Source organism: Doryrhamphus excisus, linkage group LG13 (assembly GCF_037039965.1).
Source record: "Doryrhamphus excisus strain RoL-2023G ecotype Guam linkage group LG13, RoL_Dexc_Guam_v1.1, whole genome shotgun sequence".
NCBI classification, from domain to species: domain Eukaryota; kingdom Metazoa; phylum Chordata; class Actinopteri; order Syngnathiformes; family Syngnathidae; genus Doryrhamphus; species Doryrhamphus excisus.
In genome coordinates, this window is record NC_136369.1 from 1,851,846 (window position 1) to 1,877,516 (window position 25,671).

The 25,671-nt window shown below is 44.2% G+C and overlaps 1 protein-coding gene across 1 annotated transcript in view; it reads left to right on the forward strand.

Moving 5' to 3' along the window:
* itfg1 (integrin alpha FG-GAP repeat containing 1) overlaps positions 1-25,671 on the forward strand; it is a 97,753-nt gene that overhangs the window by 25,438 nt on the left and 46,644 nt on the right. The window contains exons 8-10 of the mRNA XM_058089432.2: positions 695-776; positions 6,927-7,021; positions 21,693-21,847. Of these exons, the coding sequence (XP_057945415.2) occupies positions 695-776; positions 6,927-7,021; positions 21,693-21,847 (332 nt within the window). The remainder of the gene's footprint in view (positions 1-694; positions 777-6,926; positions 7,022-21,692; positions 21,848-25,671) is intronic.

Consider the following 25,671-nt stretch of genomic DNA (forward strand, 5'->3'; position numbering starts at 1 on the left):
CCAGTGCGACTTATGTACCTTTTTTTCTACCTAATTATGCATTTTTGGCCTTGTGCGACTTATACTCCGTAGCGACTTATAGTCCAAAAAATACGGTAATTTATAAATGTTTCGTGGTTGAGTACTGTCTGTTATTATTATTTTTTTAAATGCATGTGTAATGAAATTGTTACTGCAATGTTGGGTGAGACACACAAGCACCAGACTCGATCACCTTAACAACCGGCATTTATAGCAGGTTTGAAGGCACAATAGTCCCTAACATGGCCTGCTCTTGCGACCAAGCTAAAACACTAATCTGAGCTAACCCCCCCCCCAACATTTCACTTCTTGTCCGTCCCCTTGCTCAGCACCCCGAGCACTGGAACACCATTACAGCAGCACACACAGACGCAAGTGATGTCTTATACTATGTCTAGTTACTACTTACTATGTCTAATACGTTGTATAAAGGGAGTTTAAAGGTCACTATAGGGGTGTTATTTCATGTCTAGAGGTCTCTAATAATGTTAACAACTGCATTTAGAAGGTTGTACACAGGTTTCTATGCTCAAGGAAAATGTTTTTTTATAAATAAGGAATCCCACTCAGCAGAAATTCACTTACGTATCAGGGTCGGGTCTGGAAGCATTAACTGCTATAAACCAGGAATTGCTGACTCCATGTTTCATATTTCTCTCCCATGTCTTCTCAGGATGGCAATTTCACCCGAGCAGAGGTTCTCCCTGAAGACCCGCCCTTCCCCACTGTGGGCCAGTCCTCCTTTGCGGATTTCGGTGAGTGTTTCTCTTAAAACTAAAGTTTCTTCGAAAGTGTGATTTGTACAGAACCGGATTAAAGCCAATCCGGTCCCGCACCTCGGCTCAGTCCTCAAAGCTTCGTCTTGCATTTTGATGCCGCGCAGTTGGCTCATCCCGACGCCCGCGCCAGACAGGCTAATCTCACAGCAGCGCAACACACCGATGCACACATTTGTATTTTTTTGTCAGCATCTTATCCGCCTTAAACAATCTTGGCCAGTGAGATTCATTGTTGGGCTCAGCTTTACATTTATCCGCTGCGAATCTCAGCCGGCTTCTTTTAATCTCCGGGCTGCAGCCTGGGCGCCGCAAAGTGGCCGGTGGGTGCTCTTGACGGAATTAACATCAACCTGCCGCCATCTTGTTGCTGGAAGGTGATTACCAGTCCTTCTTTCGGAATGAGTTAATGGGAAGCAGTCATGGTGGCGCCAATATCAGTCATAAGTAATCCATGGAGTCCCAAGTCAGTTTTATGTGTTGTTCAAATTTATGTTCAATAGCCTGCATCTATGCTGCAGAGCCAGGGGGCGGAAAACGGATAAATAACTCTATTCTTTTACCTGTGTTGTTGCTAATGGCTTTTACTATCCCTAATTAACTTTTTGCATGGCAGACACACACACACACGCGCACACACACACACAATGACACACTGATTCCTATTGGCAGGATTAATCTGTTAATCCCTTTGCTGCTCAGGGTGCCCATCAAATATTTACTAAACAAAGTTCATCTTCTTAAATTGGCAATAATGTATAAGCCAGAGGGTAAGCGACCTATTGGCCACAGGGTGTGTGCGTGTTTGTGTGCGTTTAATTCAGCCTCTGTAAGGGCCGCAACCCTTATTTGTTCAAATCCGAAGCTGCCGTCAACAAAGAAGTCTTTCCACTGCTTTAATCTAATTCCATCTCTTCTGCGCGCCCTTTGGCTCGGAAGTGTCACTTCGAGACTTTGCCCTCGTTAGGCGGGGACGGAGGCCTCCGAGGGTCACGCTGCTTATAATCTGACAAATTCAGGGAGGGGGAGAGAAAGCCGTCTTCCTTATCTTTCATTCTGCTTGGCCCGCCTGCTCCTCCTCTCCTCCTCTGATCTGCAGATGGAGGTCTTTTCTTTCAAGTTACACCACAACTCTGTCAGTGTGCGAACGCTGAACGCCATCTCGTTTTGAAACTCGGAGGAAGAAGGCACGGGGGATGGAGACTGCTGGGCTGGAGACAGGACGTACGTGCCCTCCTAGGAGGCTGGTAGAAAGGAGGGGCTGGGAAGGAGACTGAAGGACGCAGGAGGATAGGAGGATGAGCTACGAGGAGGCAGGAGGGAGGGAGAGACAGGAAGCATGAAGGCTCAATGGAATTGTTAGGAATGGAATATCTTCCACTCTGTTAGTGTCTCTTCGACAAAGTACAGCGTTGTGTAGAGACGTAATACACACACCCTGGTGTTCTTATCCGCACACACACGGTTTCTAGATACGCCTCCATTTGAATCCCTGTCCAATTTAGACCGGCTGGTGCCAAATATCCCAAAAACTAAAAAAGGGAAATGTGCACCTATTGCACCGCCTGTCTGACAGAGGTCCTAAAATAAAGTTCCTCTTTGGCCATGGATTGGATTGGGATTTGCTAAAACCTTCACTGGCTGCTAATCTCTATCTCCAGCACTGCTGTTTGAATGATATTGTAAACTGTCCTTGAGACCCCTGGACTCATTCCACCGCTGTTACAGTAAAAGATGCAGGAAATAAGGAGGGGTCAAGAAGGACAGACACTGGTGGGAAATAGACAAGAAGGGGTATCTGGGTAGGAAGGAGATGTGATGGACGCTGGAGGGAAGGAGGGAAGGAGGCAAGTGGCAAGCTTTAAAGGAGGCTTCTAGGAAAAAGGCGGTGGGAAGCACGCAGGTATAGGAAGGAAGGATGAGTCGCAAGGAAGGAGGTTGCTGTATGAGTGCAGACTCCCACTAAGGAAGACCTCTGAAGACTGCGAGACACAAATGTGTTTTGAAGTGATATTTAAACGTGTGTGTGTGTGTGTGTGTGCAGGTATGTCTGCATGCGAAGAGGCTGCAGCCTGTTCATGCTGCATATTTCTTCCTCTCCCCCGCCTCCCCCCTCGGAGTCATCTTATTATACGGTGTTACATGCAACCTCGCCACCTCTCTTCCCCGTCTGTCGGCCTCACTCCCTCCTCGCCCTCCGAGCTCATGTTTTATCCCACTCTGCGTCATTTCAGCTTTGTGTTCGTCTGCCTTTCATCCGCTCGACTAGACTCGCTCGCTCGGCTTTTTGCAGGCTTAGGTCCTCCATCACGTCTTTCAGTGCAGTGCCGCTCAGGTACTTGTCACCAGAGGCGGATGTCTTACTTTTTTCCTTGTTTATTTCAAGCAGACGGAGCATATTCATCAAAATCACTACGAAGCACAAAATGTCAATTCCACTCCTTGAGCTAGACTCCTAATTTGCTTATACTCTGGAGGCTACCAATCACCGATGCACGGCCGAGACAATGCAGTACTTAAATGTCCTTCATGTTATTTATTGTGCTAATCAGCACCCAGGGCGATTAAATGCTTAACAAAAAACAGATTAGCAGTCATATTATGGAATAATGATATTAAGTCATCTTCATGATGCATCCCTGCTTGTGTCACATTTCCTGAACACCATTCCATTCCATTTTCGTGGGGGCAGTGGGCTCAGTAGGGAAGCCCAAGCTTCCCAGTCTACGGCCACCTCTTCCAGTTCCACTGGTAGGACCTCAGGGTGTTCCCAGGCCAGACATAATAATAATCCATCCAGCGTGCCACTTGAAACAGACGTTAGGACGACATTGAACTGTAATCTCTGACCAGTGTCTGGATCTAGTGATGGGAATGGAACATGATTCATGGTTTAGTCTTTTGTCAACCCTCAATAAGGCTTAGAATATAACATACTTTATTTAAATACTTAAATACACACATTTTCCCCTGACTATAAGTCAGGGGTCAGCAACCTACGGCTCCAGAGCCGCATGTGGCTCTTCAGCCTCTTTGTTGTGGCTCCCTTTGCAATGCTCAAATATTTGTTTTAACACCCAAATGAGGAAAATATGCATCTTTTGAACAAAATCTGACTTTCTGTGAGGCCGTATACTAGCAAGAGTACTTGATCAACTCCGCTTTTTCTCTACTTTGATATCCCAAAATTCCCTCAATCAAAATCTTGGGAGACTAGCAAATTGCTCTGGATGTGAGCATGTTGCTACACATTTCTTAAGGCGTGCATGGGGAGAACATGCAAACTCCACACAGAGATAGCCGAGGGTGGGATTGAACTCGGGTCTCCTAGCTGTGAGGTCTGCGCGCTACCCACTCGACCGCTATGCAGCCCCTATATTCTGCTGTTAAATTATGTTTCACGGCTCCATTCTATTTTTCTTCAGTGAGTGAGGGGGTAAAATGGCTCTTTTGATAGTAAAGGTTGCCGACCCCTGCTATAAGTGATAGTTGGAGCGCCCTCTATGGGTTGTGGTCAAACTGTTATTTGAAATGCTGAGACAAATAGTCAACGACTAATTGACAATTATTTGCCAAGTGCCGCCCCTGCATCTACAAACATTTTTGTTCCACCAGTCTTGCACAAATTCTACACACACTTGCCAGTCGATTTAAAACATGTTTAAAGTTAATTTCTTTGTACTTTGATCTGTACAGGGAGGAAGGAGAAAGGTGGGAGATTAGGAAGGAGTCAGCAAGGATGGAGAAGGGTGGGATGGAGACAGCAAGTATGGGGAATTGTTGGAATTTTTAGGAATGGAACATCTTCCACTCTGTTTTATGAGACATTTCACTTGGAAAAGATGCACTCTGTTGTTTGTATCTACACACACACACACACACACACACACAGTTTGTGAATATGTCACCATTTACTGTAAGTCTGTCCATTGTGCCAACTTAGGCGGGCTGGTGCCAAATATCCCAACAACCCAAAAAAGGGAATTTAACACCCTGACAATTGAATGTATTTTGTTGTATTTTATTAACTGAATTTTGAGGTGAAATTAATGAAATTTAAGTGTAATTAAATTAATGAAGTAAAATCACATTAATACGCATTTTAAATTCTATTTTTAGATAAAAACCTGTTTGGTTTATTATATTTTATGTAATTTTAAATTTCAGTTTAGATGAATAAAAAACTAACAAATACAATAAATAAATAGTGAAATAATTTGTAGGGGGAGTGTAAAAACACACACAGGACTGGAATTATTACCTTATTATTATTATGAGGTATTATTATAATTAGGTATTATTGCACTACATATTTGCCGTGATCTGGGCCATATATATTTATTTATTTATTTTTACATTTTCTTATTTTTCTTATCGCTCGTGTCTTGACATTTTTGCAGAGCTGCTAGAAATGTGAATTTCTCTTGATAAAGTATTTACCTACTTATGGAAAATGCGAGCCTTTGCCCTGATTGTGTGTGTTTGTGTAAAAATGATAATTTGCATTTTTTGCTGAATCGTGCAGCCCTAGTGGTGGTTTACTTGACTTCCTGTTTCTTCTGGCCGTGAACATTTGTAGGAAAACAAGCTTTCTCGATTATGTTCTGCTATCCAAAAACTGAATGCCAATATATTTCATCATGGAAATGGTTCATTCATGATTAATCCATCAATTAACAATATCTTCCCACAATCATTTCCTGGCCCCGCCAGAGCCCATCCCGTCCCACACTTTCCCTCCTCCTCGCCGCCGTCTTCATTCCAAGCCACACCCACAGCTTCATTCCCTCCGCCGCCACAATCTCCATCTCGCCTCGTCAGCAGGAGGACGAGATAAAAAGCCATCAGCATGAGGGAAGGAATGAAGAAAGAGCAGTAAAGATGGACAGAGACACTTGAGGCAGGGGATGGGATGCGAGGGGAGGGGGGAGGGAGGGAGGGAGGGAGACTGACAGAAGAGAGCGAGGAGACGGGTGACGGAGGGCATAGTGGGAATGAAAGGGAGACGGATAAAAGATAGATGAAAGGAGGGATTCATGGAGGAAAGGGCAGGTGGGACACTGTGTGTGTGTGTGTGTGTGTGTGTGTATGCGCGTGTGTGTGTGTGTGCGTAGACAGTAAACACTGGAGACGAGACGGCAAGTGTCAAGCCGAGTGGGACTAAATTACAGCAGCTCTCATTGTGCATCTCACTCATCTTGGATCTCCCCCTCCTCGTAACAAATAGCGTGGCATCTGAACCCGCAGGTCTCCATGGCTACAAATCACCCTCCAGATGAAGAGATAAGCATCTGGTCCTGATTGTGGCCCCGCCGAGTCCACGTGAGCTGAAAAACAAGAAGCAGAACTAAGCCGCACTTTTCAAACGTGGCCTTTAACCGTTGCTCGCTCTTAATCAATAAGTCACCGCAATCGATTTCATTTTCACTTTTCCTTTTCTTCTTGAGAGGCTAGATTATTTCGGATGAATAACCCTTGCATGACCTTGACAATCTGCCAGTTTCCTTTTTGGTGTTGATGAACAGGCTCCTGGGGCGGGTACTGTATCACTGTCAGGTCATCATTAAAATGTAATATAGCAGAATCGCTGATGCACACTGACGGTCAATAGAAACCTGGACAACCGAAGCCCTGAACCGGAATGTCCTCATGTGAATCATTTCTTTAGGATGTTGCCTTACAGAAGCTGAAGAAAGCGGCAGCTGCCAAACAAAGACACGACCGTCGCAGTTGGGTCGCAGCGGCTCTATCATCAACTGTTGCAGCGTTCGTGCAGGGTTCCGACCTCCGCCATATCCGATTCAAAGCTCATTTGTATAATTGGCCCTGGTCAGAGTAGAGTACCTAATGTATCTGTGGCGGTCCAGTTGTATTTATGGCGGGCCACAAATAAATGCAAAAAGTCATCAAACAAGACAAGCTCTGCTTGCTTGTGTTTGTGGGAGGCAAAAAAGCAGGTGTCCCTGTGGTCCGAATCGCATGGGGGGGGGGGCAGGAAGTGGTAGTTTGCTGCCAGGAACGACGCCAAGCTGTAAAACTATGCTCCTTTCCAAAATGTGTTGAAATAGTAGCTCCCTTGGGTCGCCTGTCTTTTTACTGATCTATGTTTGGCGTTCTGATGTTTGGCAGATGGCGACGGCTACCAGGATCACCTCCTTCCCGTGTGCTTGGATGAAGGCTGCCAGCGTAGCGCCATTTACCTGGCCAAGTCCGGCTCCAAAGAGGTACACACACACATATACACAAGTATGTAACACACACACTGGAATGACCCCAATGAGTCAGGAGACAACATTAATAGTGTAAAAAATAAGCCTTATTTGTCATTACTGCTGTTCTCTAATGCGCTGCCCTTTTTCTTCTCTTCATTTGCACTTCATTATCATCCCTCAAACTGCTGCTTTTTATTTCAGCACTTTCACCCGGAATACAAACAAGCGCTACAAATAGTTTCCAAATGTTTGTTTTCATCACAAAGCAAGAATAAAATGGGAACCAATTTTAGCCAACCTTGCTGGCATTGCATTCATTCTGTTTTGCAGCGTCCGAATATAAGATGAAATAGAAAGGATGGTTTTCAGGCTTTGGGCTTTTATACTTTGACATGCATATAAATGCATATAGTCAAGACCAAGGGAAGGTAGAGAGGAACCTTTACCTTCATGGTAGATGTGATCGTTACCAAAGGAGAAGAAGTCAACCACTGATTTTTAAGGCCAGGTATTGTTTGTCTTCTCTTTCAAGTGTGTGTGTGTGTGTGTGTGTGTGCTTTAGGGAGCACAAAGAACACGTCTTTGCTGGTGGAAACTTCTGTTTCCCCGATATTGACTGTGGGTTATATAAGAAGGTATTTTGTCGCAGGCGAAGGTGTAATTTTTCATCAGACACAAAGAAAAAAAAATAGTCGCTGCTGCTCATTTTGAAATGGGGAAAAACTTTTTGGAATTGGACGTGGTACTTTTCTGAAAACAAGCGGGGGAAAGCACTTTCCCAAGTTTCCTTGTCCTGATTTTAGCGTTAAAAGCCCCGGGATGAGCTCTGGGATCATGTTGGAGAATCATGGCTGTCGGCTGACGAGAAGGAAACATTTGCTCTTTACGTTCTACAATGCTGATTGGGTGGCTCCTTTTGTGGACTTGACCCCTTCTTTGGGTGCCTGCATGTTAGACAACACCCCCCCTTCTCTATTTTGATATTTAGGAACATTAAAAGATAGAGGTATTTGTGATGTGAATCACAGTCAACCTTGAATCCAGAACACATTTAATGAATTTCTTAGTTAAATAATGAGTCTATTCATTCAGTTTCAATACCACTTATCCTCGTCGGGGTGGCGGGGGTACGATGCTGGAGCCTATCCCGGCTGGCTTTGGGCAAGAGGCAGGGTACACTTTGGACCGGTCACCAGCCAATCGCGGCGCACATCTAAACAAACGGGCGTTCATGCTCACATTAAGCACTGAACCTAACATGCATGCAGGATGGGTCCTCTCCAGTCCAGGATGGAGCGGGGGTGTCTAAACGCGGGGGCCAGCGAGGGCCACATTGGGAAAAATGAAAGGATGCAACTTTTGATATTTTTTAAAGCTTATGTTATGCTTATACCCTCGGCCATCTTGTGCATGCGTGGGTTTTCTCCGGGTACTCCGGTTTCCTCCCACATTCCAAAAACATGCTAGGTTAATTAGCGACTCCAAATTGTCCATAGGTATGAATGTGAGTGTGAATGGTTGTTTGTCTATATGTGCCCTGTGATTGGCTGGCGACCAATCCAGGGTCTACCCCGCCTCTCGCCCCAACACAGCTGGGATAGGCTCCAGCAGTAGAAAATGAATGAATGTTCTGCTTATGCTATAGGTTTACATGCTAAGAAAAAATAAATCTTGTTAGCATCATCTTCGGTCTTTCCTCACCCCCCCCCCTTTTTTTTTTTTTTTTTACATTTCCAGATAATTCACCTTTTTTTTTTTCAATAAACTTTGTACATTTTCTTTCCTCTTCTTTATTATAACTTTTACACAGCCTCATTTTCCCCAAAATAAACTTTATTTTGGTTTCTTTTTTCTCCTATTATGTCATAAAATGACATTATTTTGCCTCATAATATTACACGTTTATTCATGTCAAATTCATACTTTTTCCTCGTAATAGTTTAACTTTATTCTTGTAAAATGACAGCAGTTTCCTTCCATTTCTACTGTTTTCTATTTCAGTTTTCTGGTTGTACATTTGATTTTATTCCCACAACATTTGTACATTCTTTTCCCCAACCTAGTTTTACAAAAATTACAATATTTTGTTTTGTTTCTCATCATATTATAACTTCAAAATAATAATTTTTTTCGTGAATTTTTAAGTTTTCGTATTTAAAATCTTTGCGACTAAAAGAACTGTATAATATTATAGGCATAAAGTGTGGCTTTTTCTCTTATTTCTCTAATATATTTCCCTCTTTGTAAAATCAAAGCTATGTTTTCCTTTTCAGTTGTTTTGAATTTTCCATCCTTTTCATTTTTGTGCTGTAAATGTTTTCCCCGTAGTTATGACATTTTATTTATTTATTTTATATCCATGATATTTTTCAAAATCTTTCTGTTGTTTTGTTTCTCATAATTTTCCAACTTTTTTTATTACAACAATATTACAAAAAAATATCTCTCATTCGAGTGACACTTTCTTCTCTTTATATTTTATTTTGGATTGTTCCATTTTTCTAATTCTATTTTTGGAATGAACAATGAAAGAATAGCAGCGGGCTACAAAGGCCCCCTGGCCACACTTTAGACACCCCTGCAAAAAATGCATGCTAAGCGGCATGTAATCTCACACAATAACATTTGTTTTGGTTTTTTTACCACATACACCCCCTCACACGTACTCACACATGCACGCATGCACACACACACACACACACACACAACACCCACATACGGTCTTTCAGTTTGCATCCGACAAGCTGGCAGGACGCCTCCGTCTTCCGCCACCAGAGAACCAGCTTCCACTCTTTTTCCCCATCCAAAATAGAAATATTATCGGCTTATCCACCACGTCCGCCCACACATGCACACGCACGCACACACAAACCCGCACGCCAAAGAGCACTCCCCGAAGGCGTGCATTTCTCTCGCTTTCCTTGTGTCACGTTTTCTTTTTGTCAAGAAAAAAAAGAACAATATAATGGAAAGCTGTAGTGGGGGTTGGGGGGGGGGGCGTGGTGTTATCATCACTGATGGATGAAGAGAACACATGCTGTTACGTGATTGAGATACTCATCGCCGCCACAGGGAGGGAGGAGGCGTCCGTACATTCCTGGAAGGGTGATGGCGCCATCCAAGCGTTCCCGTTCCAGCCAATGTTAGCATGTTCTTTACATACTGTATGGATCCATACTGTACGTAGCAGACGCCACACACGGAAGTCATCGTGTGTTGAGACCAAGGTCTCCAAGTCCCGGGTCTCCAAGAAGCACAATTATGGACTTTTTACTGTGATTGTCACATTTTTTGATACTGTGAACAACCACGTAAAAACTACAAAAACTACCATGATTCCCCCGTATTGGTATTTACACCAAAATATTAGTTATACATATATTTGATCTGCATATTTAGATTCTTTGACATTGAAAACATACCATGACATCAAGAATGATAACATACCGTAAAACAGGGTTATAAGGGACGGCGGAGTAAAAAGGGACAATTTTCGGGAAAATGTTTTTTGAATGATTTCTTCAAGAATATATGCTTCTTTGAAAAAAACAACACAAACCAGCTTCCTGTTTAACATGAAAAGGCAGAATTACATTTAAAACATTTTCCCGAAAATTGTCCCTTATTATCTCGCCGTCCCTTATAACAGTGTTTTACAGTACTAACGTTAGCATGCTAAAAACCTAGCATGATCGTGCTGAACATCTGCTTAAGTTTATATTCATGAAAAAATGCTGGTATGCTCCTATTAGCATGCTAGCAATGCTAGCATGCTAATATTAACATAGTAGCATTAGCACCTAGCATGATAGTGAAGTGTTTATATAAGTGTCGACCCATGAAAAAGCAAAAAATATGTTAATATGCTAACGTTAGCATGGTGACTCCCAGGATGACGGTGCAATGTACCAGGAAGGCTAAATGTCCTGAATTGGTCTGAGCCTTTTTTTTATATGCACAAATACTGAAGTGTTGTTCCACTCTCACAATGTTAAAGAACCCTTTAAAAAAATAAATTCCAGGATCCAGACCGTGATCCAGATCGCCTCCGGCTACGTCTGTAGCTGTCTGACGGATAGTTGGTGGAGCTTTCTTTTAAGATCCGTAGTGAAGCCTGCCATCATCTCTTGGAGGTCATGAAAAGCCAAAACCTCAAACGCGAGTGTCTGAGCTCCTCGCCAAAGTGGAGCAAACAAGTGAGGGTGATGATGGATTTGGCTCTGGGGACGCATGTGATCTGGTTTGATGCTTTTTTGGCCAAGGGCTCTCATCTCACGTGAACCTTCTCTCTGACAGCCGTTTCAAAAGTTGGCATTTCAGCCAAAACAGTATTCGATTAAAAGTGGTTGTCATGAAAACAGATGGGAAAGATGGAGGAGCTTTCAGTGGGGCTGGAGGAGGAGGAGGAGATGGAGGAGGTTGAACGCTGCGGGGGAGAGAGGGGAGTTATTTCTGTTGCCTTCATTACCACTTGAAGAAGAACATGTCTTTAGAGAGCAGCGCGGGGATGAGGGCTGTGTGTTCCGTACAAAGGCAAAATTAAAAGTACATGTCATCAGATGCCCCCGGGTGGGCAGGGGCGCCCTGGTGAGTCCAAAGGAGTGTGTAGCGTAGTGTCGGGTGGTGCATCCACGTCGAGAGAACTAGTTGTTCCATCCTCAGAAGAAGAAATCTCAACCTGTGCACCTTAAAACCACCTCAATGGAATACAAACAAAAAACAACAGGAGGCTTATTGTACAGATGTTGATGTATGTTTGACACGTTCTCATATAAAACCGGATGGAAGAAAGTTTTATCATGAAAAGCTTTGGGGTTCGGAAGTGCTGTTTGAACCCTGATTGTTAACACGGCACTGCAGCACGCTTTTCCGTTTCTTCATCCAATGAAATTGCTGCCTTTGACCTGAACTGCCACCACAAGTATCGTGATTCAAAGCATCTTTGTTGTTACGTGTCACTTACATCGTCAAAGTGGGTGAGAATATATGTTTACATTTTTTTTTTCCTTTTCTGAAATTGTGAAATCTTAGCCGCTCATATTGTGTGCTGCGTTGCGCACTCACCAGGACATGTATAATGTATTGGAGGCCCATCTTGTTGGACTCATTACTACACCGGCCATCTTCAAAAATAATGTTGATAAGCCGCCCACGTACATGCTACACACATACACTACCGCTCAAAAATTTGGGGTCACTTGCAAATGTATTTGTTTTCCAAAGAAAAAAACACATTTCACAAACATTTTTATCCATTTCACAATCAATGAAAATGAATTAGATGATTTTCAAAGAAGGATGTACATTTTTGCATAGAGGCCTACTATCAACAACTGTCAGTCCTCTGCGTCAATCTTCTGGTATGGCTGCTAATTTTAATCTAAAACAGATTATTAGAAAACCCATCTAAAAATCTAAACTAAAATCTCTTACCATGCTTTTAACTACTCCCTTCAGAGAGCAGCACAAACTGGGTCTAACAAGGACAGAAAAACGCTGCACAACTGTGCAAGAAGACAAATATTTGAGTGTGTAGTTTAAGACACCTGGCAGCTGCACTAAATAGTAGCCGTCAAACACCAGTGTCAGTATCAACAGTGAAGTGGCCACTTCAGGATGCTGGACTTCATGGCAGGACTGCCAAGAAAAAGCCATATCTCAGACTGGCCAAAGACATTTCCAAGTGATCCCAAACCTTTGAGTGTACATAGTCAAATAGAACATATTGGTGGAAAGACAAGCGAGGGATCCCCACCTTTGTTACCTTTTGGGGGTCACATGCACGTGGCCCCCTCCAGCTCCCAGCTCATCTTCTCTGAAAAAAAGAGCCAGACTGTTCCTTTTGGCGAAGAAACAAGGCATGCTGGAGAGACACCCATTCACAAGATCCACAATCAGAGTCAGAAGTCGTTGTCTTGGGCACTTTCTTTGTCTATTTGTCTCTGTTAGAGCCCCAGCCAACACGCATCTATCACGAGCAGCGTGCATGCTGCCCCCACCAAGAGGCGAGCCAGCTGCCTGCCGTTACTGGCCAGACAGGGAAAGGGCAGCCAGTGTGGAGCCAGACAGGCCACGCCCCAATCCGCCCGGTTAGCGGTCTGGACAGGTGACGCTGACAGAAGGTAGCGGCGACCCCCCACCCTTCCTCACCAACACCGAGACATATGGGCTCCCTCCATCTCGGGCTCCGCGGCCAAACTGTGACCTCATTAATGCCCACCAGTGAGGTCATACCTGACTTTTCATTTGGGCAGAATTAAAAATCATCATCAAAAGGCGTTTGGTGCATGGATTGCCGTGAAAGTGGCCCCTCCCTGGACTCAAATTAGTCTTGTGCCCCCCCCCCTCATTTCAGCGGTGAGAAAGATAAGTTAATCATGGTGTTTGCATGTGTGCTCCCGGCACCAGGGAGCTGCGGTTCATTGAGGGGAAACATGAATTTCAACATGCACTGTGTTATTGCAAAGCAGAGCATCACCCCCCCAGGTTGGGACACTGGACTGCACAGCAGTTTTCCAGCATGATAACAAGCCCAAACACACCTCCAAGATGGAGAGGGTGTGCCCGCTTTTGGGAGATAGTTACAGTTGTGTTACGCATTGCTGCCATCTCGCTGGTTGTTGGAAATTGCCTCTGGGGTCGCATCCCCATCCCGTTTTACCGAGGTAGAGGTGGGAACTAGTTTCACAGCATCCTTCTCAAATCTCCACGGGTCAGCCATGGACCCACGAGTGATCCCGCTTCTGACACCAAATTGTCATGGGCAGAAGTAGTCATGAAAGTAGTCTGGTGTCCCGTTGAAGGACAGGACAGAAGCATCGTTCTCCAAATTTTATCAGAGCCCGCTGATGAGGAAACGCCATTGGACAGAATTGTTTTCCAGACAGGAGGTCTCTCGCCTCGAGCGTATAATCCGTCCCAGGAACTCCAAACATTGACACTACGGAAAGAAAACCGAAGCGATACAACAAGACTGGACTCATGAAGAGTGAAGAGGATTCTCTTACATTTAAGTCAATAACTGAAAAGTACCGTAAAGTACCGTACAGCTTCGCCTAGTTCCCAAATACCATAAAATACCTTCAATCCCGAACGTTCGGGTGTTCCAAGCACAAATAAAAATGAGCAGAGTTCACAATGAGGTTGATGCAGCTGAGCAAACACGTGCAAACTTGCACTTGTTGACTTCTAAAAACGCCGGCTTGACAAATGACATTCCACCGGGACGGGGGAAGGGATGAAGTTGAAGAGACTGAAGTCGTGGAAGATCATCGCCTCGTCGCTCAAAGTCAAACAGGAACTCATGGTCGTCTTGAAAGTCACTCATGATTTGCACTTCAACTACTTTGTCTGCATTTGCATTTCTTTCTTTTTTTTTGCCGTTCGGGGGATTCATGCCCCCCTTTTTTACGATTTATCCCAGTTCAATAAATCTGGTATATTTTAAAAAGGGAATTGAGGACAGCCGAGTGTTGATACTTGAGTATTTTCCCTGAGCACATACTAGTATTATGTGTGGTTTAGACTTTGTGTCCCACTTGAAGGGCTGCACCCTTCCAAACGGTAAACGCAAACGATAATGACGTCACAGGCTATTGACAAGTCGGCAAGTTTCCATACATTTCAATAGCATGTGACGTTATTATTGTTTGCACTTACGTTTATCGTTTGGTTTCTAAACCTCGCTAATAGCAACAAGAAGGCATTTCTACAGATTTGAGAATTTTTTTTTTATTTCGTTGTACATGCTCATGTACATGTCTGTAATTCATACAAAGATGTTATAATCCTCAGCTTTGGCTGTGAACATGGATCAAAGATGGATCAAAGGCCACGATGCGGCCATCCGATATACTATGCGAGGGAAATTGGAACGGGACTGGAGATTTTGTCCGAAATAGGTGAAATCCGTTATAAAAAATCTGATATATGCAATGTATTTTTACTGGAAATGCATTACAGAAAAATTGGTTCTTTTTTATTTGTCCATTGTGAGCGAATTTCCGATATATCCGAGTCCGATATATCCGAGGTTTACTGTACAAAAAAGAGGCATTTGATATAATTTTGTTCATGTTCAATACAATGTTGATGGGCAGTGACTGATTGACCAGAGTCCCAAAATTCAGCCAGAGAACACTATTGGATTGGATATGTTTGAATTTCCTGGCTTTATTGGGTCAGTTGGTCATGGACCTATCAACATTTTTCATTTGGGATTGTACTCTTTTTAGGGGGGGGTTGCTCAAAAGAGTACGGTTTGTACGCTCGTGAAAATGTTGAAAATTATGGATGGCCCCTAAACGAAATGGACAAAGGAACATTTAACGGCACTGAGGAGAGGATGCCACCTATAATCTCTGTGGGGCGGTTGAAAATGGAGTTTTGACGCTATTCCTAACTTGTCCCAACAGTCTACAAGAGGAAATTGCTTTAATGTCTATTTGACGAGGAAATCTACACCGGTATCCGCATGTTTTGGCTCCAACTCGGCCTGTGGGTCGCCAGTTGGCTAGCCTTGCCGTGGCCTGTTGATGTATATCGGTCTAGATCGCGTCGTCTAGAAACCACGTGCCATGCTATCTCCAACCCCGTCCCATGCTGTCCATCTGCTCTGGTGCCTTAGCGGTGGCTGTAATGTGTTGAACGTTCCACTCGTGTGGGATCATAAAAGCCGTTAGCTGGTTACACGCCGCTTGTCAGAGCCATTCTATGGCCTCGTTGTCTGTCGTATGGCATCTCCCCACGTTAACCCATAAACTCCATCGCCCTCTTTTTCGCCTCCTCTGCTGGCGGCCCCGCATTTTCATTTCTTGGCCTAATGAAGCGAGGGCACTTTCCAACAAGTCGCATCCATGGGAGTCTGCGACAGAGCCGTGCCTGTTTGTGTCCCTTGTGGTTCTAATGTCGTCTGTTTTCCAGCCAGCTGTTTGATCATTTGTATGTACCCCCCCATGCAGCCATTAAAGGTATCGGATTACATCGTGAGCCGCAAATCCCATCATGGTCTTTATCTCTATTAACTAGGCCATTTGGTTCTCACGTCATACGTTGACATTTGAACCGTGGCACGGGCAACTTCCTTAGCCTTTTTAATGGGGAGGGCTCTTAATCCATGGACATGTGCGTTTGATTTATGTGGTGGTCACATGTCAACACACTGAATAGCACACGGAATAGCTGCTGTTGTTCGTCACGGTGTCAAATAAAACCTTTTGGAGAGATTAAAAGAGATTAGAAAGCCTTTCAAACGCTAATTGGATAGATGGGCGAAGACGATGCCCACAAGGACCGCTCTCATCTCACTGACAAGACCAGAAAGTCTTTGAGGCTTTTTTTTTTTTTACATTGTGATGACAGCGGCCTCGATGAAGTCTTTTGTCCGCCTCACTTCTATGGCATGATATGATGCTGAATGATAACATATCGTCATGTAACATCTGAGAGCCACCATTCCACCTTTATCCCGAGGACATTGTAATACATAACCGATAGGGAGACCGCTACCGTAATCCACTAGATTGTGTTCATATCTGAGATGAATTCACTGTTCGGTCTCGCTGTTTGTCTTGGCCCACCCGCTGCCTCTCATGCAGTCGTTGACCATTCCCCAACACTGAGCCATTGGCGCTGGGATAAATGGCCTCTTCAGTCCAGCACTTTGAAAGAAACCTCATCATATTGCACTCTTGCCTCAGGGCCACCCCCGGTACTCCGGTCTGCTGATGGGCCTGTGGGCCAGCAAGACCTCTAACTCTGTCCTCCAGAGAAAATGTCACGGCCATGGTCAGCACAGACCGAATGGCTACTCGCTACATGGAAACATTACTCGTCCCGACGCTTTTTGTTTGTACATTTTAGGAAGTATCAATATGTTTAGAAAATGTGTGCTCTGTTTCTTTGAAAGCCATCATCGGTTTGGAATGTTTAAAGTGCGGCCCAGGGGCCATTTGCAGCCCATTTTCATTGCCCACAGCAGTAATGTTACAAGAATAAAGTCAAACTATTAAGAGAAAAAAAGTTCTAACAATTAAAAATTTGTCATTTTATGAGTAACATTTTAACAATGACGTCCCTTTAATCGCATAAAATTTAAATATTAAAGAATAAAAAATGTTCTAAAGTATAAACATTATATAGTATAAAGTGAAAAAATATTTCTTTGTCGGAAAAGGTTAAAGCAAGAGAGAAGAAAATTGAAATAAAGAAAGTTGAAATAGAAGCAGCAGAAATGGGGGGGCGACAACAGAATTTTTTTGTTAATAGAGTCAAAATAGTCAGAGGAAAAACTTGATGAGAAAAAGTTGCACCTCTTCATCTTATGAGGGAAAAATCATTTTAGTAGCATAGAGATGAATATATTAAAGGAAAAATGTTTTTTCTTGTAAAATTATGAGAAACGAAACCAAATAAACTTGGACAAACACTAATAATATGGTATTTAATTATTCAATACATTTGACTGATTTCCTGCCTTTCTTGCCCTGTGGCGTCCCGCAAGGCTCAATTCCATGCCCCATACTATTCCCTTGTTCTCTTCTAATTAAAGCAATCCAGAAGCACAAAAAACAATTACCCTTCACTACCCCTCAAACATAACGTTCTCCCTTGTAAAGCAGGGATGTGCAAGGTACAGTACAATTGGTCTAGTCGGAGTGCACCCCCCCCCCCCCCCCCCGCATGCTCAAACAGCAGCTTGTAGCATCAAAGCCAAGTTAATTCTTCCTTTGTTTGTGTGTCAAGGTGTGCTTGTTTGCATTTGCGACCGTGCGCCACGTTTAGCATTGTGTCGACACAAAACGGACTTGGACAGGAGCCTCCCAGGAGGCGCCGTTGGCCTCTCCACTTGCCTGCCAGCCGCCGCCGCCAGAGTGATCACGTCAAGCACTCCCGTTTACTCCCGGCGGCGGTAATCATGGCCAAGCTTTGCCGCCATATGGCAGGTAGTCATCCTCTTAAATCGCATCGCAACGATCAGTCGACGATCGTTTAATGGCCGTTCGGAGGAGACACATTTGCATCAGACATCAGTCTTACTCTCGGAGAGACATTCATGCCGGGTCTGAGTCTGGCACTGCTTTTATGTAAAACTGTGCTATCACCTGTAAACACCTTTTCGGGTTTATTCACCTGCATGGTGAAAGTCTTTTTTTGGTCAATATTTTGTCAAAATCAATGCAATGGTTAACTTACCACCTATCAGTGTACTCAGCTGTGACACAGCAACCGCTAATAAGGCTTTGGTCGTCTACCTCTGACACTCTGCTGCTAGTTAGCGCTATTAGCGGCACATCTCCAATGGCCGCAGAGCACCTGCTCTCTGTTTAACAGTCATGAATACTTGAAACCGCCAGCATCTGGCTCCACCTGGGGCGGGGGGCTGCACGCTCTGTCATTGCTCGGTCTTGTTAAATCCGTTCAAAAATAGAGCAGCAACGATGTTGTCGTTTAGAAGCCTTGATTTATCACCACTCGCTTAAGTGCACCATTGTTCCAGAGCTCATTGGCCCCTGTAGAATTTACCAGTGTTCCCATATAGGACAAACAGTGTTGACACACTTTTTCTTGGGCTTTGTTGTTTTAAGAGTGTGAAATCAAGGAATCTGGTGCAGGCGTGTGAAAAGGGAGTCTCCTGTTAGTTTTTTATGTGACTGTTTGTTTTTGTAAGCTGGAACCGCTGCACACAAAAGGGTAGGAATTGGACGTGCAACATTATCTGTACTGACAAAGTCTGTAAGGTGCATACGCATACAATAAGGTCCTCGCTGCATTTGTAGCAAATAGTTCCGTGAAGAGCCCTTTAAAAAATGTTTTATTATACATTGAAAAAGTCTTCTATGACTCAAGTTTTTTATGTGTTTTCTTGACTTTGGCTGTGTTGCCATTTTGATAATTGTTTTGGTTTATTCTATAATTGAAACTGGATGCGTACTTTAACTACGGAAGTAATGAACGCGGCATAGTTTGATTGAAATATAATTGAATTGAGCAGACCTATTGATGAATTGTGTGTCGTTATCTTTATTGCTACGCTAAATCTAATTTTGACAGACAGCAGGAAGCGAGGCAGGTCTAGCTGCACCAGATAAGTTTCATTTTTGAGATGGAACAAATGTTGGTTATGTTTTGCGGATTCGTATAGAGCAGCTACACACAATAACTCGCACGGAAAGCTTTCTAGATCCTCCAGAATCCGCACCTATTCCAGCTATATTTCCTTGGATTTCCAAAACGGTCTGTTTTCATTTATTCCACCCACGGCCCACCTCCGGGCACGCCCACTCTGCTGTGATTGGTCCCACTCGACTTGTACCAGATGGATGGAGCGTATGACTTCTCACGTGGCTTACTGTGTGATACCAAGTAAATACAGGGCTAGCATCGCCGATATCAATGCCAATACTTAAAATTTAAGGTGGATGCATCATCAATCTGAATGAATTTTTTTGATTTGCCTTTAAATAATCTGAGTTTACAAGTAAATATAAAGTACTTTATTAGTACAGTAAACGTTTTTGTCTTACACCCTTCTTACAAACTATACAAGAGCTCCTCCTTTCATGGGTAGACATGTAAATAAACACCTAGCACTATCATGCCAGGTGTTAGCATGCTAACTTAAAACCCAGTCCAACATAAAACTAATCCCCTGACTTTATGATTCGATCATTCCATTTTGGAAATGGACTCCAGCAAGTTCTTCGCCTCATTGCTAAGGTCGGTGACAGGAAGTGGCGGGGCCTCCCTGAGGTACGCCATGGAGTGAAATGCCAATCACTGGTTTTGGCTCTGCAAAATGTGAACATGAAAACAACCCCCGCCCGTCTCACGGATTCTCAGCGTGAAGATGAAAGCAGAACTTTTGAGGATCTCCAGGCAGTATGCGGCCCACGTATCATGTTAGCAAAGGTCCGGCCAGGCCAGCGAGAGTCGGTCACGAGCAAGTTCACGGGCGAAGGTCGACATAAAACATTTCACGCTCTAAAGCGAGCCGCCTGTGCGGAACGATGATGGGATATAAATTGCCTCTTGTGATGGTGTCAGGGTGATGACAGGGGACGATAATAATCCTGCGATTCCCTCGCTCTGCGCCGTAATACCCCCCTCGTGCATTTTACCTTTAACTCGCAGTCCGGCAGCTGCTAGCTAATTGTCATGCTTCGTATGACAGCCAACAGGGGAGCTCCTCACTTGTTGAACTGAATTAAGGTGAACTTTTATCTGCAAACTTCCACTGTGGATGTGGAAGGCCTCCTCTCTGGTTTGGACAAACGGGGCAGCTGCTCAGTGAAACAGAAGTCATATTAAGCGAGAGGTGATAATGGCCTCGCAGAGGCGTCGTAACAGGCCGTCTGCGGTGCTTGGTGCACACGTTTACGTCTTTAGCTTAACCGTTGCCGACAACACCATCCGTCAACGGCGATATCGTGCAGCAATGGAGGATGCTGGTTGCCTTTATTTCTGTCAGCTTCGTGCAATACAGAATCGATGGTGTTTAAATTACACTGAGCACTTACACTTCATGAAACGCAGCATTAGCTTTGCTAGCCAAACATTTTATATTAAAACAATGTACTCACATTACTTTAAGTAATACGTATGTGGCAAATTATTTGTTTATGGACAACTGTGTGATTTACTTCCTAAAAGAATTTTTTTTTTGTGACAGAAAAATATCAAACCACTGCCATTTTTTGCAATGTCAGCTCCACTTTATTTAAAAATTATTCTTAATTTTATTTATTTGTTTTTTGTTTTTATTGAACCGTTGAACGTTGAATGTTTAACTTCCTACATTTACATTTTTTGTGACACAAAAAAATTGAACCACTGCCACTGTCCCAATATTATTGGCTTTAAACACTTAATACTACACGTATTATTCTTATTCTTATTCTTATTACAGTAAAGTCTCGTTATATCGATATCGGTTAAAACAAGTTACTACTTATTACGATACTATTTTCATTTCCCGGCAAATTTCTAGTCTTTTATGATATAATTAGCTCCGTTAGTACGATACCCGGTTATTATGATAATCCGGTTACTACGATGCCCTTTTCATCTCCCACCAGCCAATTTGGTCTGCTTATATCGATACAAAAGCAGCTTAAATCAATCTTTGCTTAAGGATTTCAATACCAAAAAAGAAGACGGCGAACGGCTGCTTCCAGTCAACTTTATTTTTCACACTTCCACCACCAGAGTGCAGCACACACAGCGGAAAACACCCGTCCCTCGCGCCTACCCCTCCGGGTGGCAACACCTTCCCTATCGATAGTTCCGGGGTGAATTATGTCCCGGTAACCGGTAATCACTACAGCGTAAGTTTATTTTTATTTACTGTAGTACAAAATGTATTGTAGTACAAAAGCATGCTAGATACGCAATCCATGAACTCAAGGAGAAAATTACATGCCATATCAAAGATCCGCCCACTTTTAATGCAGTTCGGCGCAGGATTGGATATATGGATAGTCCGGTTATATCGGTATTTTTTCCGACTCCAGAGAATATCGATATAACGAGACTTTACTGTATGTCTGTTTGTAGTGACTTAAAATTGTATTTATTGTTATTAATATTATTAGACAATAAGTCTGTGTCAGACTGAGTGTATTTTCCATTATTATTGCATGATGTCAGTGAGCAATATTCATGATTTTCTTTGTTTCCTTTCAAGTGGGTCCCCGTGCTGTCAGATTTCCAGCAAAGGGGGGGGACAGTCTGGAGCTTCGTGCTAGGGAAGCCCAGCCAGCCCCTGTCCCTCCACCTGGGGGACTACAACCTGGACGGCTTCCCGGACGCTCTCGTGGTCCTCCGGAACACCAGTGGCAGGTAGGAGGACCTCTAACGCGACCACGCGGATCCTGCGTTGTGGAACGTGTGCGGTAAATGAATCGTATTGAGAGGTCCCAAGTGAAAATTGTATGCGGGCCACACAATTAGGTACACCTGGTAGCATCCGATGTGAGATTTTTGCATTTTACAGAACAAAACAAAGCTCAGTTATGACATAATTACAAGTAAACTACTACAGTATAATATACATACAGTATAAACAATAATATAGTAGATATCAATAACAGTGTTTGAAGTAGTTTTGGGCCTAGCAACTAAAAGTATGCATTGTTCCTAGGATAAGCACCAAGGCTTTTGACGGGCACTGTGAGTATGTATCAAATGTTATCAAATGAAACAAACCATAGCCGGGGGGGGTGTCTCTCCCCCTCTGTTAATATGGTTTATGCCTCATATTTCTTCTTTTCTGTTATTTCTTCTATATTAGGTAATAGGAATGTAAAGTTGACTATAGGGGTGTTATATCATGTCTGTAGGATTCTAATCATTCATTCATTCTCTACCGCTTATCCTCACGAGGGTTGCGGGGGTGCTGGAGCTTATCCCAGCTGTCTTCGGGCGAGAGGCGGGGTACACCCTGGACTGGTGGCCAGCCAATCACAGGGCACATATAGACAAACAACCATTCACACTCACATTCATACCTATGGACAATTTGGAGTGGCCAATTAACCTAGCATGTTTTTGGAACGGGAGAGGAAACCGGAGAAAACCCACGCATGCACGGGGAGAACATGGAAACTCCACACAGAGATGGCCGAGGGTGGAATTCAACCCTGGTCTCCTAGCTGTGAGGTCTGCGCGCTAACCACTCATCTACAATGCAGCCCATAAAATCCATAGGTCCTAAACAGGTCTTCTGGAATGAATTCATTAAAAGTTTTCATCTCCCCCTTTGGAACGCATTTTTACCGAAAAAGGAGTTAGCGCTGTAATTGCTTCTTTTTTCGTGTTGATTCCGTCAGCGTGTTCTGATGTGTGGTGAGCCATCAGTATTCAGTCGGTCGGAGCACACAGCCTGTGGTGGTGCAAGGTAGCTAAGGTGAGCCTGATCTTCAGCATGCAGACATGGCGGCTGATAAGCAAGCCCTTTAAAAGTCATTACAGCACGCGGCTAGACGTGTGTGCATGTGTACATGCATGTGTGTGTGTGTGTGTGTGTGTGTGTGTTGTAGGACCTATATGGATTATCTTAAGAGATGAAGATAAGATAGCTGAAGAGGTCAGACCCGTCATCATCTATGCATACTGATTGCTGTGTGTGTGTTTGTGTGTGTGTGTGTGTGTGTGTGTTAAGAGCCTCAAAAGACACACCCACCCACATACATTTGAACCCTACTTTCTGTCCAGGGCCGTATATAATCATCTCTAAGTCCCATCGGGCTTAACTCTTTGCGTGCCCCCCCCCCACCATCATCATGGTTGTGTAGAAGCGACTCGTATCTCGCCACCACTAATCACACGAGCTGCGGCTTCCTCTCCTCCTTCGTTTCCTACACATTTTTTTTTTAAGCCGTGTCGTCGTAATCCGCCAACCAGGGCGACGCCTTGGCTGCAGGATTCCTTCCCAGCGTGGTGGAGCTCCAGCAGCAAGACGTTCAGCAGCGAGTGGCTGGGAGGTTCTAACCGTATGTGCATCCACCATCGAATCACAAACGTCTTCAGCATTTGGTCCAAAGTGATGTCATTCTTGTTGAAGAAGTTCTTGGAAGTCCCGCAGGAAGAACCACACCACACGGACCAGGGCCCTCGGTCATGAGGGATGCCCGCTGCGCGTAACCGGCAGTCGTTTGACGACCCTGCACCACTTGAAGTGCCGGTGTTCCACTGAATGAAAAAGCACCCCAGATCACCCCCCCCCCCCCCCCCATCCCCTTCAGTTGGGATCTCCTTGTCATACCAGTAACGTTGGAAGCCATCTGGACCATCAAAGTTCCATTTGTTGTCATCCACCTTTTTCCACCTTTCAATGTCCCATGTTTGATCCTCCCTGGCAACGTCTAAACGGGCGGTTTTGTGGAGTCTAAGGAGACCAGGTCTTTGGATTCCTTTTTTGTCTTAGAAAGCTTTTTCTCCAGATTCCATCTGATGGTTGTTGCTGTGCAGTCGGCACCAGTAAGGGCCTTCATTCGGGTCCAGGACCGCTCTGTGTCTTGATGGACAGCCAATCGGATCCTCTGGCTCAGCGTGGGTGTCATTGGGTTTCTTCCGTAATGCTGAGTTCCAAATGTTTTTTATTTTACTCCCCCTTTTTGCTTTTGCATATTTAGCTCTACTTAAAACCTCATTAAGGTCCAAATGTGCAAAATGCATACTCTCATACAATTTTTCAACTGGTCTTAAGATTGTGACGAGGTCTGGATCCACACTGTTGGTCGCCGTGCTCCCAAAGAAAGAAGATGCTTTGTCATATTTAGTTTGCAGAGCGGTGTCAAAGGTGGTCTGCGAGCAAAGAGATGTGCTTCATTTGCTTTGGAGATTGTATCCGATGCGTCCTGTCCGCCTCCCAGCCCCCCCCCCCCCCCCCCCGTCTGATTTCCTCCCAGTGCAAATATTTGGACAGCCTACACTTGGCTTTTTTTTTTTTTTAAAACCTCACCCCCTCCTTCGCTCCTTTTCTCTCAGCCTCTTTATGCTGCCGAGTGGCTATTTTTAGCGGCTTTTTGTAGTACTCAGCAGCCCTCGTGGCAGGCGAGGTGAACGCTGCTTTTAAATGTTCAACATCGGAGAGATGATGATGATTCACTTTATGGTCGCGCTTCCTAAACAGAGAGGCGCGGATCTCCGAATTGCATTAATCGCATGTTCCGAGCGTTCCTTTGGGAAGCGATTACACTGATATCCACTGAGCTGTGGGCTGAGACTAAGTATGAAAATAATACCCAACATAAACCTTTCTTTCCACTTGTGTGCTTTTTTTGTTGATTCGTGAGCAAAATATGTGTAAAATGAAAGGAAGCGTCTTTAAAAAATAAAAATAAAAACTGCAGTTCTTTGCTTCCACTGCATCCAGAAACGCCTCATATTCATCCATTTAGTTTCATTTCTACCTTAAGTAATTGCCATTGGATTTTCTCCACTTAGCTCATCTCAGCTCACCGGCTCGTCAGCAGGGTGGTTGTTTATTCCACTCATGGATGGGCTGATTTGCCATCGAGCGTGCGGTGCATGTTGATCCACTGGACTCTTCATTAGGTACACCTGTAGACCAGGGGTGTGAATCTCAGCACTGAGGACGATTCCATACACATCTGGATGCATGAGGAGCAGAAAGTGTCATATAGCTTCTACCCTTTTAAAATTGTTTCACAATTCCAGAAGAAGCCAACTGCTCTGCTGTTCTAATGTCACCTGCTGTGCTGAACACTCGTTTTGGGGGGGGGGCACTTATTACAGGCATGGACAAACAGCTCCTGGACAATTTTGAAAGCAGCGGAAGATGCACTTGTTCTGACCTGATTAGCTTGGTTCTTCCCCGATGTCCGACGAGGAACTAGACGGGGAGGCGGCGGTAGACTTGTCCGTGTTGTGGTGTCCCCTTCTTAAGGGGGGGTCTGCATGTTTGCAGTGCTGCCGTTGTACGGCTTCTTAACGCGGCAAATGACGGACATTTTATCGAGCTTTTAGAATCCGTACTGTTTCCAAACATATCTTTTAAACGTTGCGGGCGGGGGGGGGGGGTTAAATATACATTCTCGCTGCTTCTTGCGTGCAAACGTCTATGCACCTCACGGCTTCCGTCCTTATTCAATACTAAACGCTAAAATAATGATGGTGCATTCATGGCGCCTGGGGAACAG